General features: G+C 44.4%; 1 protein-coding gene across 1 annotated transcript in view; it reads right to left on the reverse strand.

Moving 5' to 3' along the window:
- Window positions 1–14,847, reverse strand: part of DCL2 (dicer-like 2) — a 361,432-nt gene that overhangs the window by 294,731 nt on the left and 51,854 nt on the right. Inside the window, exon 4 of the mRNA XM_087370403.1 lies at window positions 7,258–7,392. Within this exon, the coding sequence (XP_087226529.1) occupies window positions 7,258–7,392 (135 nt within the window). The remainder of the gene's footprint in view (window positions 1–7,257; window positions 7,393–14,847) is intronic.

Below are 14,847 nucleotides of genomic sequence, written 5' to 3' on the forward strand. Positions count from 1 at the left end.
AGAGGTGGCAGATCATGGCGTGGAGAAGAGAGCTCTAGATGGAATTGGAGAAGCCATCCCTCCAAGGGGAATGAGGGAGAGAGGCTTCAATGTCCCCAATCTCTTACCTCAACCTCTTGAAAGATAGTCTAGGTCTGATACCAGATGAATATGCAAGACATGGAATGGAAAGGAAAAGCAAGACTAGGAAAGGAATCCCTTGTCACTCAATTTGCTAGTCTAAAGGCCCTTGTAGGGGAATATGATCAAGTTGTTGTGCTCCTCTCGAGCATTGAGGAAAATTCTAAGTACCGGGAGATCATACCAGCTTTGCGTGTGACACAAATGGGTTATCATGATATGGTTGCTATTCATGAAAGACGGTATGCAAACACTCCGGACTCCACTGTACTGTACTCCAAGGGCAAAGGCAAAGGCAAAGGCAAATTCAAGCCTTTCAAATGTAATCACTGTGGGAAGCTTGGTCACACCAAGGATCGCTGCTTCCAGAAGCTTGCCAAGCAATAACACAAGGATCATGTCAACTTGGTTGGGGCTACAACAAGTGAAGACGAAGAAGAAGATGATGCTTTGACACCGACTCATGCTCTTACTGCCAACATCAAAGATCACTCTCTCTATTCAGAGGTCTATGTACCTGATGATCGGGACTTTTGTTTCTGATCTATTTCTATGTGTGCTTGGGTACTCTGCCCTAGGTAGTCTCCCAAAAATGCTTGTAATAATGAGTCTTGTGTCCTTTAGTCAATAAAGGTTCTGAGCCTTGGATAGTCCTCCTCAAATCATGTGTTATTTCCTTTATGAGTGTGTGGCTTCCTACCAAGTCCTGTTATGAAGCCAGGGGGGGGGATGTATTGTGAGAGCCTTTCTATTGGCTTTGATGGGTCTCTCTATCAAGCTTGGCTGAGTTCCAGGATGTTGGTGCATTTCCCAAGACCAATTTGTTGGGTCAAATAGCCATGCTTCATTTGAGCCTCTGAGCTACTCGGGATGCACAGAGCAGTAGACTCCATCATTGTCATGTTCTATTCTTGGTTCCATTCCAGTAGTCCCTCACCTTGCCTTTATGGGGGGGTGTTGGAATATGAAGCCAAAGTGAGTCAAAAATGAGTGTTCTAGGTGTCTAGGGGGTGTTTTATAGTCTAGTGAGTGCTAGACATGCCACGTGTCGCATTTATACACTATGGCTTTCTAGAGTCTAGTGTCACACTATATAGTGTTGTACTTGTCTTGAGTCTTTTCATATCAGTCAACATTAAGCTCTTTTGATATCATGTGAGTACTTGTCCATTGCTTTCATTTTCTTTCCATTTCATTTCCATTATGCTTGTTATCTTTCCTTTCCATTCCTAGTGTTAGCTTGCTTCTCTCCCTAGCACTATGATCTTTCAGTACTTTCATTTTGTTCATTGCTCTTGCTATTTCATTTTCATTTCATTTCATTATGTCTCTCTTTGAGTATTATTATTTCTCTCCCTAGCCTACCCTCTCTCTCTCCCTCTTCACCATGCACCTTCAATCCATCTTGAGCTGTCTATCCAATCTCCCCCATGAGAAGGTATACAAGACTAAATGCTGTGCAAGAAATAATCTTTCCAGAGCTCCTATCGAGACAGCAATCCTGTCACTACAAACTTGTAGAGCAAGGCCATACACTGCAAGCTCGGATCAATAATATGGATACCTCCTACTCTTGTGGGGAGAATGAGGGTCTCCCAAGCCACCTTGGCTACAACATCTAAGGTGCCATCTAACCCACTCCAAAGGAAGTTCCTGATAGGTCGCATGAGCTGAGATATACAACCTCTAGATCTGCACCAACATGAGCAAATAAACAAGGCAGTAGCCAATAATACCTGGTTCACAATCACTACTCTGGATGTGAGGTCAAGTCTAACAGAACTCCAAAAAATGAGTTTTCTTCTGATGCTCTCCAACACAGGAGCAAACTGTTATGCTGGAGAGATGCCCACCCCAATCTGGCATCCTAGGTACCTGATGGAAACACCCCTCTGAATCAAGGTAAATCCTATGTCAATTCCCCAGTCTGGAGTGTGCTCATCACTAATCCAAAAGCCAATGGATTTGTTCCAATTGATATGTGCCCCTGGTGTAGTGCAAAACAAATCCAAGGCTGTCCTGACCGAGGTGAGTATACGTGGTGTGGAATCTAGAAAAATAGCCGTATCATTTGCCAACTCACAATCTAATAGCTCATCCTCCTGCCTCAACATAAGACTCAACCCTATAATATCAACTTGATCTCTAAGGTGATAAATGTAAGAGATTACAAAGATATGGTGTTGTAGGCATAAAGTCAACCTTATAGTTGACCAATAGTACTTGGGTACTATATATACCAAGTGCTTGTATTGTTTCATTTGAACATTTGGATTGGAGCTTTCTTTTGTGTGCACTCTTGCTCACTTGTGTTCACAACCTGTCTCCACTTTGTTCCTACATTTGGTATCAGACCTTTTTCTCTCCACTTTGTTCCTACATTTTGCTTTTTTTGTCTGTACGTCCATACGGATCTGCGCAACAGTGTCGAGAGTGTGTACGACTTGTTGGAAGGTGATTTCGAGTAGTTTTCGGCTGTTTTTTCGGCCTTTATGCTCAGATTTGGACTCTTTTCACCTCCAGCCTCTCCCGGGTGTGTTCCAGTAGCTCTAGGCGTCTCAATACCTCTCCAGGCTCTTCCCTACATGTGCATTGTATTCAGAATTACTCCCAACAGCTTCATTCAGCTCCAAACAGCTCATTTTAGCTCCTTTGTCATCTCCAGCTTGCCCACACAGTCAGTGCACTGTTTTGAAGGTGGTTACGGCCAAGGTCCACTGTCAGTAAGTGTTTTAAGCTGTGTATTTCGCTTCGGGACTGTCTTTGCAGCCCATACTCTTGCACTCTCAGGTGCATTTGAAGATACTCTGCATTGTTGGGTGCATTTGCAATTACTTTATAGTTGTGGATGCTTTTGAGCTCCGTTGGATGCATTTGAGCACTCGTCGGTGCACTATTTCAGATTTGGGTTGTGCATTTTCAGTTTGGGATTGCACTTCAGATTCTAGCAGAGTGCAGTGATTGGTTTATGCCATTTTTGCAGTGATTGCATTGTGCAGTCAGTGGCATTTCAAAGCAGCCAGTCTTACTTTGCATTTGCAACAAGCATTTGTTTGGGATTTGCAGGCACATTTCCAGCTAGTTGCAGTTTTGGGACTTGCAGTTCTTTTTGCAGGTACATTTGCAGCTTGTGGGTATCCCATTTTGCATCACGTCGACTCTTTGAGACAGTTTTGGCAATTAATCCGAGGGTGACAAGTTGCATGTGGTCATTCATGCTTAAGAACATCTTGGTTGGTAAGTGCTTGTGGGATATTGTTAGTAGGGATGAGGTGAGGCAAGCTCATCTACATTTAGCACAGCTTCTTCGGTTCAAACTACAGGCAGACAACAGTCTGCTACAGCCCCTCCTGCTAGTCCCATAGCATCGACGGAGGGGCAGAAGAAGTTTGACCGCCGTAGTGCCCAAGCGATGGTTTTGATTGCCACAAATGTAAAGAGGCACATTATGACGACTATCAAGTCGTGCAAGGATGCAAAGGCAGCATGGGAAAGATTGGCAAACATATATCATATTAAGAATGAGGCAAGGGCCATTGCCTTGACAAATCAGCTCAGGGATCTCCACATGCACGAAGGCCAAGCCATTACTGATCATATTGCTAGGATCACAGATCTACGTGATCAGCTCGCAAGTATTGATGAGGAAATAGAAGACAAGAAGCTCGTCTCTATTACTCTCAATAGCTTAGCGCCCTCATATGGCACATTCGTCACTTCATTGATCATTGTTGTTAGGGAAGCCCCACTCTCGTTCGATGAGTTAGTTGGGCTTTTGTTACAGGAAGAGGAGAGATGCTCTTTATAATCCCGCTACCATGAAGGTAATAATTAGCAGAGATGTTCTCTTTGCTGAGAATGAGTGCATGAAGCCCGCTAGTGCAGACTTGCCACCATAGGATGACAGCCCTTTGGACATCCTCCAGTTTGAGGATGATGAGATGGAGTCTCTTGATGCTTCCTCTTCTTCTTCTCATAGTTCAGATGGCTTGCCACATGTTGAGGATGGCTCTCCCTCAAATGTTTCAGATTTGCAGCCAATTAATGAGAACAGACAGCCTCATGTTTGGAAACATTATCAACGTCGTGAGGCCACTAAAGATGTTGATGCAGCCCTGAGTGGTACAGCAGAGAAATCTATTCAAGATGCTAAGGATCAGCCTACTTTGGGGAAAACCAGGGCCAGCACTCAGAAAAATCAGAAAAAGTTCAATTTTGCTTTGATGACCTCAATGATGGAAGCTGAAAATGAGCCTCAGAGCTTCAAGGATGCTCAACATAATCTGGTATGGCAAAAAGCTATGGAAGCTGAGATTAAATCCATTGAGAAGAATGCCACATGGGACTTGGTTGATGCGCCCATTGGGAAAAATGTGGTTGGCACAAGGTGAAATACCATTCAGATGGCTTAGTTGATAAATACAAAGCCCGTTTGGTTGCCAAGGGGTATGCACAAGAGGAGGGGATAGATTATGAGGAGACTTTTACTCCAATGGCCAAGATTACCACCATTTGTTCTCTCATCTCTCTTGCTGCGTTTTATGGTTGGTCAGTGTACCAGATGGATGTCAAGACCGCTTTCCTCAATGGAGATCTTAAAGAGGAGGTATATGTACATCAGCCCCAAGGTTTTGAGGTGAAAGGACAAGAGCGCAAGGTATGCAAGCTCCGAAAGTCTCTATATGGGCTGAAGCGAGCACCTTGTGCATGGTATCAGAAGATACATCAGTTTTTGCTGTCCCAGGGCTTCGTAAACACTCATACAGAGCTAAATCTGTATGTTCTACAGCAAAAATCAGAATTGATCATGTTGGTACTATATGTGGATGACATCATACTCACTGGCAGTGATTTGTAGCAAATTACAGCAGTGCAGTCCGCTTTATGTCACAACTTTGACATGACAGATTTGGGCCTATTGCATTATTGTCTTGGCATTGAGTTTTGGAAGACCCATGATGGGATTTCTATGTCATAGACAGTATTCGAAGGGGTTGCTGCAGAAATTTAAAATGGAGAACTGTAAGCCTGTGGCTACTCCATTGGAAAAGGGACTCAAGCTGAGTAAGCATGATACTGCTGAAAAGTTTGATGGCACTTTGTACAGGCAGTTGGTTGGCAGTTTGATATATCTATGCTCCATACGGCCTGATATTACCTACGCCACAGGGTTTTTGAGCCAGTTCATGCATTGTCCCATGATCACACATTGGAATGCAGCAAAGAGGGTTCTCAGATATGTCCATGGCACTCTCTCTCTTGGCTTGCATTATGCTTTAGATTGTGATCTCGAGCTAAGTGGTTTTAACGACTCAGATTGGTCAGGGGACATTGACGACAGACGGTCCACTACTGGCTATTGCTTCTCATTGGGTTCAGCCTGTATCTCATGGCTCAGTAACAAGCAAGAGCGAGTCTCTCTTTCCTCCAGTGAAGCAGAGTACAAAGCTGCAAATTCAGCCACTACGGAGTTAATGTGGTTAAGGAAGCTTTTGCATGACTTGCATCATGCACAGGATGGCGAAGCAAACTCTATCTTCTGTGACAGCCACAGTTGCATTGCCATAGCCAACAATCTTGTCTTTCATGCTCGCATGAAACACATTGAAAATCATTATCATTATGTACAGGATTGTATTTCTGATGGCTTCATTGATCTCATTTATTGTCCATCTGAGGACAATGTGGCGGATATCTTCACCAAATCCCTGTCAACAGATCTTTTCTTATGACATAGACATGGCTTGAGGTTCAGAGACATTCTCACAATGTCAAGGAAGGTTGTGAAGTGATTCACAATGACATTGTTTTCATGTACTTCCATAGGTTGCATATCCATCTGGATGAATTTGTGCAACCATGGTACTTTAGGTACTGCAGGGTATACCTGAGACGTTTCCAGGATACTTTCAACCATATCTTTGACAGGGGATTTGTAAGAGATTACAAAGATATGGTGTTGTAGGCATAAAGTCAACCCTATGGTTGACCAATAGTACTTGGGTACTATATATACCAAGTACTTGTATTGTTTCATTTGAACATTTCTATTGGAGCTTTCTTGTGTGTGCACTCTTGCTCACTTGTGTTCACAACCTGTCTCCACTTTGTTCCTACAATAGCTCATAGCTTCAGCCACAAATACAAAGAGAAAGGGATCTAAAGAGCATCCCTGACGGACCGGTCTAATAATTTGAAACCTGTCTCCCATGACTCCACCAATGAGAACCTGGCTATGAACTAATCTATAGAGAGCTGACACCCCTCTAATCCATGCATCTATGAATCCAAAGCGAGCAAGGATACCCTCTTGAAAGCCCCAGCCTACTCTGTCATAAGCTTTCTCAGAGTCGAGGAGTATATTGTCAAGCCTACGGCCATTATGAATGGCCCAATCAAAAGCCTCCCAAAATGAGAAGATGTTATCAAAGATGCTCCTACCATGCACAAATCCCTTCTGTGTATCATGTATAAGATCTTGAATAAAGGGCTGCAGACGTAGGCTGATTGCTTTTGCTAAGATTTTGTACAAAGTACCCAACATAGTGATCGGTCTCCACTGAGAAACTAAATTCCTGCAACCCCCTTTTGGGATAAGATGAATGAGGCCCTCCGTAAGTGAGTTTGGCATCTCACATGAGTCTCAAACGTCCTACAAGACTGAGGTAATGTGATCCCCAATCGAAATAAAGAAAGAGGATGTAAGCCCATCTGAACTAGGGCACTTGCCCTTGTGAAGGGCAGAGAGAGCAGTCCTGACTCTATGTTGGTGAATGGTGCATCAAGTGAGACTATCATACCTTCAGTCACCAACATAGGTAAGTGCTGCCAAATAACACGTCGAGCATCATCTTTGGCTGGTGCATCAGCATTTGCTGTAAGAAGGGAGGCATAGAAATATGTGGCTACCTGCAAGATGATTGTTAGCTATTTTTTATCCATTTATTTGATTCTTGTTGAATTTAATATGTTGGTTCCTAGTGTAGGTATAGTTTCTCTATCATGAAAAAACAGATACATTCACAAGACATTGATTCAGCCAACCATAGGGAGTTTAAAAGTAAATTTATCAGCATCTTAAAAACTCTAGTACATTAAAAAGGGTGAGAAGAAGAAGGTGCAGTAAGGAGAATATACATTCATGATGCATGAATATGGATGCTTCTTCCTTGCATGATGGCATTCATCAAAAATAAGGATCTTTATCATCTTCATTTTGAAGAAACAATGTCGCAAGTTGTTCAGAAGGATTTGTGGGGTCATAACAAAAACCTGCAAGTAAGGTAACATTCACTCTTTTAAAAAACTGCATGCATTTAGAAAACCAGCAATTGAGGCTAAACCAAAGAGAAATTATATGTTTTGGTCAATTGCAAAATATAAAGGCCTTTCTCGCAAAAATTTAGAAGATTTAAAATGTTTCTCTAGAATTCTTGTTTCCTTCTCTTTTTTTTACTTCGTGGGTCATAAGGCAAAGATTGTGGACATGGTGTGAACAGGGGTGACCTAGGAGTGAACAGGGGTGACTTGGAGGTGAACATGGGTGACCTAGAGGTGAACATGGGGAGGTGACATAGGAGTGAACAGGGGTGACCTAGAGGTGAACATGGGTGACAGAGGTTCAACCTAAGTGACAGGGGTGAAGAGGGATTAAGGAGAAGTGTGTGTCAGAGAAGGCAAGGGCTGTTTCTGTCTTGCCAGAGAAGGAGAAACTCAGTTTTTATCGATCTCCCACCAAAGAGTGCAACTGGGCAGAGAGTAGAAGCTTGACAGGGTTAGGAAAGGGAATACATTGTTTTTTTTTTTTTTTGGAATACATAAAAATTCAACTAATAGGAATGGAAATCCTTATCCAAAGAGAGAGAGAAGGAGACAAGGGAGCTAGAAGGAAGGAAGCATAACTTGAAGAGGAAATGAAATGAAATGGAAGGAAAGGAAAGAACAAAAAATGAAATCACTTACATGACCAAAAGCTCCACTGAGTCGATTGATGTGACAAGTGAAGGTACAACACTCATATAGAGTGGACACACACACACTCAAGTACCATATGTATATGGGATAACTCCCAATATGCCCCATGGCACTCTCTCACACAAACACTCATAAAACTAGTTTCTAGTACACACTAGAGCACACTCTTTGACTATGATTTGTCCAACACCCCCCCTTAGAGCAAAGAGTGTGAGATCCAACACACAAGGAGTAAACCAATCCCCCCTCCACCGCAATACTGCAAAGAGCAAGTCCAACTATCCAACACCTCCTCTGTGATAGTGACTTCTCAATCAGCTCTGCGATCGGCAGTGAGGACCATCACTCGTCACTCCCCCTTACTCTAAACTGGCTAGGAGTCTTGCATAGCCATAAGAGTAAATACCCAATACAATCACTTTTTGAGGTACTACCCAGGGCAGAGAACCCTTATTGACTCCAAAGCCACAAAAGCATACATAATTTTAGAGGGACTACTCAAGGCAGAGGACCTTTATTGACTCACATAAGAGAAATCAGAATACATATGAGTTGTCATCCTCAATGAGGGTGACATGGGCAGTGAGAGTGTGGTCGAGGTTTGGAATCTCCTCTGTTGCAACCAAGTTGGCATGATGATGGTGTTGTTCTTTTACTTTCTTTGTGTAGCAATTTGCTCCCAAATGGCCCTTGCGTTTACAATATCTGCACGTGATGTTCTTATGGGTTTTCCATTTACTAGTGGAGGCAAGAGCCTCTTCAGTGCCTGATGTAAAGAGCGGAGATTCTTTGTTTAGGCGGTCTTTTTCGAGAGGAAGAGTCACCAAATCATCAAAGGTTGTCGAGGCAAGCCTAAGTACTTCAAGAGTATTCTCAAAACGAGAGACTCCTTTCATGAGGACAACCATTTTGTCCTCGTCGTCAGGTGGACACTTCTAGCTGGAAAGTTGTTGAACAAGAGATTGCATTTTTGCCAAGTGTGCACTTAAAGCATCATTATTCTCCAGTTTTAACTTATAAAATTGTAGCTTCAAGAAAACCTTGAAGTTTGATTTTGTTACCAAACCAATTCTCGAGACCCTCCCAAATATCCTTGGCCATCAATTTGAAGTTGATATGATGAATCAAAGTGTCGGCGAGGAAAAGTCCAACAAGAGAAATGGCTCTTGAGGTGTGCTGCTTCCATATCTCAAGTCGTTGAGGATCCGTTGTTGTAGCGTAGTCCTCATCTGCAATGACATCCCATACATTTTCTTTCACGAGGAGCAGCTGCACTTTCGTTTGCCAAGTGGGAATCCTTCGCCCGTGAACTTCTCGACAATGAGGGACGTATTGGAAAGAGAAGTCATGGTGGAAGCTCCAAAGAGGAGGAAGTGCCAAGAGGAGGTAGCAGGCAGCATGATCAGTAGAAGAGGCAGCGGGTAGCAGGCAGAAAATAGGCAGCATGTAGCAGGCAAGAGGAAAGGCTGATGGCGGCGACCAGTAGCAGAAGTGGAGTAGAAGGGGAGGCGGAATGAGCAGCAGTAGGAGGCGGGATTTCCGAGGCAGCAGCTCCACAAATCAGCAGTAGCATGGAATATACAGGGATTGGGCGGCATCCCTCATCGCCGTCGCAAACAGCTGATCAGGAATCAGCTCTATCTAGGTGTTCCAGGTGGTTCCCTAGACATGCTTTTTCTTCAGAAACACAAACTGGATTGACGGACGTAAGGTTGGTTTCCTCAACCTCTATGCTTCGAACAACAGAGGGGACCGCGTTCTGTTTTGGAAAGAGTTGCTCTCGTGGGCTGACATTGCAGATTCGTGGATTATTGGAGGTGACTTCAACATGGTTGAGGCACCTTCTGATAAGCAAGGAGGCAGAGAAGGTGGTATTCATTCCCTCGAGAGAGCAGCTTGGGATGCCTTCTTGTTCAGGTTCAGTGGCAGAGATGTTTGGTCAAATGATGCATTTCATGTTCAGTCTCAGTCACTTTTGTTTTCATGTTCAGTCTCAGTCACTTTTGTCTCAGTTCCCTAGACATGCTTTTTCTTCAGAAACACAAACTGGATTGACGGACGTAAGGTTGGTTTCCTCAACCTCTATGCTTCGAACAACAGAGGGGACCGCGTTCTGTTTTGAAAAGAGTTGCTCTCGTGGGCTGACATTGCAGATTCGTGGATTATTGGAGGTGACTTCAACATGGTTGAGGCACCTTCTGATAAGCAAGGAGGCAGAGAAGGTGGTATCCATTCCCTCGAGAGAGCAGCTTGGGATGCCTTCTTGTTCAGGTTCAGTGGCAGAGATGTTTGGTCAAATGATGCATTTCATGTTCAGTCTCGAGAGAGGGGGCGGAACAGCAGGGGGGAGGGGACGAGGGACAGGCAGGGGGAGGGGGCGGAGCAGCAGGAGGGGGGAGGGGGCGGAGCAGCAGGGAGGGGGCAAGGGACAGGTTGAGGGGAGAAGGGAGGGACGGGCTGAGGGAGGGGGAGCAGTAGGGGAACGGGGAGGAGCAGCAGCTCCTAGAGTTTAAACTTTTAAGTACTTCAAACTTCTAAATTTCAGATTCTTGTAATGCCAAACTTGTTAGTCATGACTCATGATACATGTTGATTTCAGATTATTGAAGCATCATTCACGAATATAGAATCATAGAGGCATGAATCATGAATGATGCATTGATGCTTGAAGGCTGAAGCTTCAGCCTTCAAGTATAGATAATTGTAATTTGTATTATGTATGATTTGCACTCTATTGATAATTATATTATGTATAAAAAACAATTTTTTATACATAAATTGTATCATATTGCCGTTTCTTGCGTTTCCGTTTCGGCGGGGCCCGGAAACTCCGTTTCTTCCGTTTCCGTTTCGGCTGGTAACTATGTTACCAACACAGAATTCAAGAGTGCTCTCTCCGCCCTTCATAAGGGCAAATGCCCTGGTTCTGATGGTCTTACTCCTTTTTTTACAGCCTTTTGGGATATGATAAGTGATCATATTACTTCAGCCCTACAAGGCATTTGGGACTTGGGTGAGATGCCTGACTCACTGACCGAGGGACTCATACACCTTATCCCGAAAGGTGGCAACATGAATTTTGTATCCCATTGGAGACCCATCACTCTTTTGGGCACTCTGTACAAAATCTTGGCCAAGGCGATCAACATCCGGTTGCAGCCCCTTCTTCCAGACCTTATCCATGATACTCAGATAGGCTTTGTGCATGGCAGGAGCATATTTGATAATATATTTTCCTTTTCTTGGATTCAGAGGGGTGTTCCTGTCAGGTATGCCAGGTAGGATTGGGCATCTCTCCAGCACAGCAGTTTGCCCCAGTATTAGAAAGTATAAGGAAAAAGCCCCTTTTTTGGAGCTCAACCAAACTCGACCTTGCCTCTAGAGTTGTGGTAGTGAACCAAATTCTCTTGGCCACCGCCTGGTTTGTGTGTTCTTGCTGGTGCCAATCTAGGGATTGCATCACTCAGCTCATTAGACCAGTCAAGAATTTTCTATGGAGTGGACTTGATGGCACGGCAGATGTTGCAGCGAGGGTGGCCTGGGAGACCATTATTCTCCCTACATGGGAAGGGGGACTTAATATCATTGACCCGGACTTGCAGTGCAGGGCATTGCTTTGTAAGGTGGTGGTGAGGGGACTCGTGCCTAGGCAGGATCCTTGGAAGGATTTCTTTTTTGGACGCATTCAGGTTTGCACACCTACCTTAGGAGATGATTGGGTGGACAGCCCTCGCTGGATTTTTTCTTCCACCTCTCTCAGGTCTCTTGCCTCTCCTCTCATGACTGCCATCCTCAAAGCTTGGGGGAGCTTCAGGAACACTCTTCGAAGGGTTCCGCCCTCTACCCTTGAAGAGATTGATAGGCAGCCGCTCATTTGGAACGATAGTATACTTGATGAGCATGGCAGACCTATGGGCACTTCCCATTATATGCAGTGGTCTGGATGGGAGAGAGGCACCGCCTACACAGTAGGCACTTGGAAGGATTTTATCAGGCTACCTGAGGATCAGAGACTACAGTCCGTGAGTCACCTCAGACGGGTAGCACGTAGGATTCAGCAGATAGCTATTGGGTGTATCTCCATTCGGTGTGTTGGTCATTTCAGCTTATGTGCTATGATCCCTTCCATCTTATTTGCAGCTCCACACCCTTTTATTTTGTGTCCCCTTCCCTTCATCTTCCTTCAGCTGGTACGGAGGGCTATGTGTGATGTGGCTTGGGTTCAGCCTAGTCCACATTGAGGGATGGCTATTGTGAGTGTTTTTCACATTTGTGCTTATCATCTTATCATTGACACCGTTGTCCACTCGATATTTGTTTGCATTACGCCTACACCATCACGTGTACCACAGTCACTTGCACTATTACGCAATCGATTGCACTAACGTTCACGAGGAAGACATCAATAGTTTCACCTCAACATCCATTGTGAAACACACTCCATGCATCTCACACCAGTGGCCTTAGGCCTCTGGTAACACCTCCGGCAGTGATCGGGCCTCCACTTAGACAATGACAACCATGGGGAGAAAAGAATTTGAAACTGCAATGCAAGACACACCCCTAGTGCCGAAAGCAAGTTACCAGAACATATGACCTAATAGCAATTTACCTGACTCTGTACAGTCTCTGGCATCCATCTTGTGTTTCTTAATAAAGGGAGTATCAATGGTGCCCCCAATAACACCTGGATGAAGCGTAGTACAAATTGTACCCTCCATCTTTGCTCCACTTGGTCCTCTTCCTAGGAGGTATTCCCCCTTGGAGGGTTTGTTTTCGCCCAAGGTTAGGTAAGATGTTCCATGCTACTTCCTCACATAGATAAGGATTGCTAGTTATAACATACTGGGCCTTGATGGTGTTATTAGGAAATGGAGTCAATTTGAGTGACTTTTAGTGTGTTTCTATTGAGTTCTAGAGTAGTACTATACTACTTTATATCCTAGAGTGCCACGTGTCACTATGGGACTTATCCCATATACATTTGACACTTAAGAGTGTGTGTGTGCCTATCCTATAAAGGCATCGTACTTTCTCATGTCAAATCAATCAAGCCTCAAGCCTTTCTTGATCATGTTTGTTTTGGTTGTACATTTCTTTCTAGCATTCTTTCATTTCCATTATGTTTGCCTAGTCTTGCTTTTGTACTGTCCTTTCCTTTCCATTCCATGTCTTGCATCTTCATATGGTATCAGAGCTAGGCTAACTTTCAAGAGGTTGAGGACATTGAAGCCTCTCTCCCTCATTCCCCTTGGAGGGCTGCCTTCTCTATTCCATTTTTGAGCTCCACTCCTCCACCCGAGCCTCACCAACAATGGCAAACTCAACCAGAGTTCTCAGCTCGTGGTGATGTTCAACTCGTGGCAACTCAGCTCAGCTCCATGGTTCGTGGCAGTTCCCTGCTCAGTTCCTAGGCGCCACTCCTTTGCCATTCCACTCAGCTCAGCTCCTAGGCGAGGTGCCAAATTCTTTGCTACTGCCCAGCCCACAGCAAGCAGCAAACAGCCCGCAGCAAGCAAGCAGCAAGCAGGCTGCCTTGCCTCTGTCCGCAGCAAGCAGGCTGCCTTGCCTCTGTCCGCAGCAAGCAGCCACCTCTAACAGTCCGCCTGCAGTAAAACAGCCCGCAGCCACTACTTGTGGACAAATTCAAGGGGGAAGGATTCCCCACATGGCAAACAAAAGTGCAACTCCTTCTCATGAAGGGAAATGTTTGGGATGCCATCAAAGATGATGAAGGACTTGAGGAATCAAAGGAGCCTCAAATACACAAGATTTGGAAGCAACACAACTCGAGGGCCATCACAATCATCGGGCTTTGCCTAGATGATTCATCATATCGATTTCAAGTCCAAGCCTAAGGATATTTGGGCACGCCTCGAGAATATATTTGGTAACAAAATCACCAACTCCAAGGTTTTTTTGAAAATGCAATTTTATAAGCTGAAAATGGAAGAGTGCGATACCTTGAGTGCACATATAGCAAAAATTCAACCTTTAGTTCAACAACTCTCCAACTTGAAGTGTTCTCCGGATGATGAGGACAAAATGGCTGTCCTCATGACAAGTATGGAAGGGATCTCTCGAGCCAAGGCAATCAGCCTCTGATTGCAGCCCCTTCTCCTAGATCTTATTCATGACACTGAGACGGGATTTGTGCATGGCAGAAGCATTTTTTATAACATTTTATCCTTTTGGAAAGCTTCAGAGTGGGCCATGCAAAGCAGCCAGAATCTAGCCATTCTACTCTTGGATTTTGAGAAAGCTTACGACAGAGTAGATTGGGGCTTTTTGGAGGGCACCCTTCTACGTTTTGGCTTTACAGATGCTTGGATCAGAGGTGTTTCCTCTTTGTATAGATCAGCCCACAGCCAGGTACTTATTGGTGGGATAAGGGGTGAAAGATTTCAGATTTCCAGATCAGTCTGTCAGGGATGCCCCCTTGCTCCTTTTCTTTTTTTGTTTGTGGCTGAAGCTATGAGTATCTATATTAGATCTCAAGCTGACATCTTTGGACTGAGACTTCCCATCAGACGGGAAGAGAAGCTACTTGATAGTGAGTTGACAGATGACACAGCAGCTGACTTGGACGCCACACCACAGACGCTCACTTCTTTCGGGACAGCATTGGATTTATTTTGCTTAGCGGTGGGGGCGCAGATAAATTGGCATAAATCCAATGGCTTTTGGATCAATGACGAGGACACTCTAGATTGGGGGCTTGACATAGGTTTCTCTTGGGTTCAGAGGGGTGTT

The sequence above is a fragment of the Dipteris shenzhenensis genome, chromosome 32 (assembly GCF_047967505.1).
Source record: "Dipteris shenzhenensis isolate YYH24624 ecotype China chromosome 32, Dip_SZ_1.0, whole genome shotgun sequence".
NCBI lineage: Eukaryota > Viridiplantae > Streptophyta > Polypodiopsida > Gleicheniales > Dipteridaceae > Dipteris > Dipteris shenzhenensis.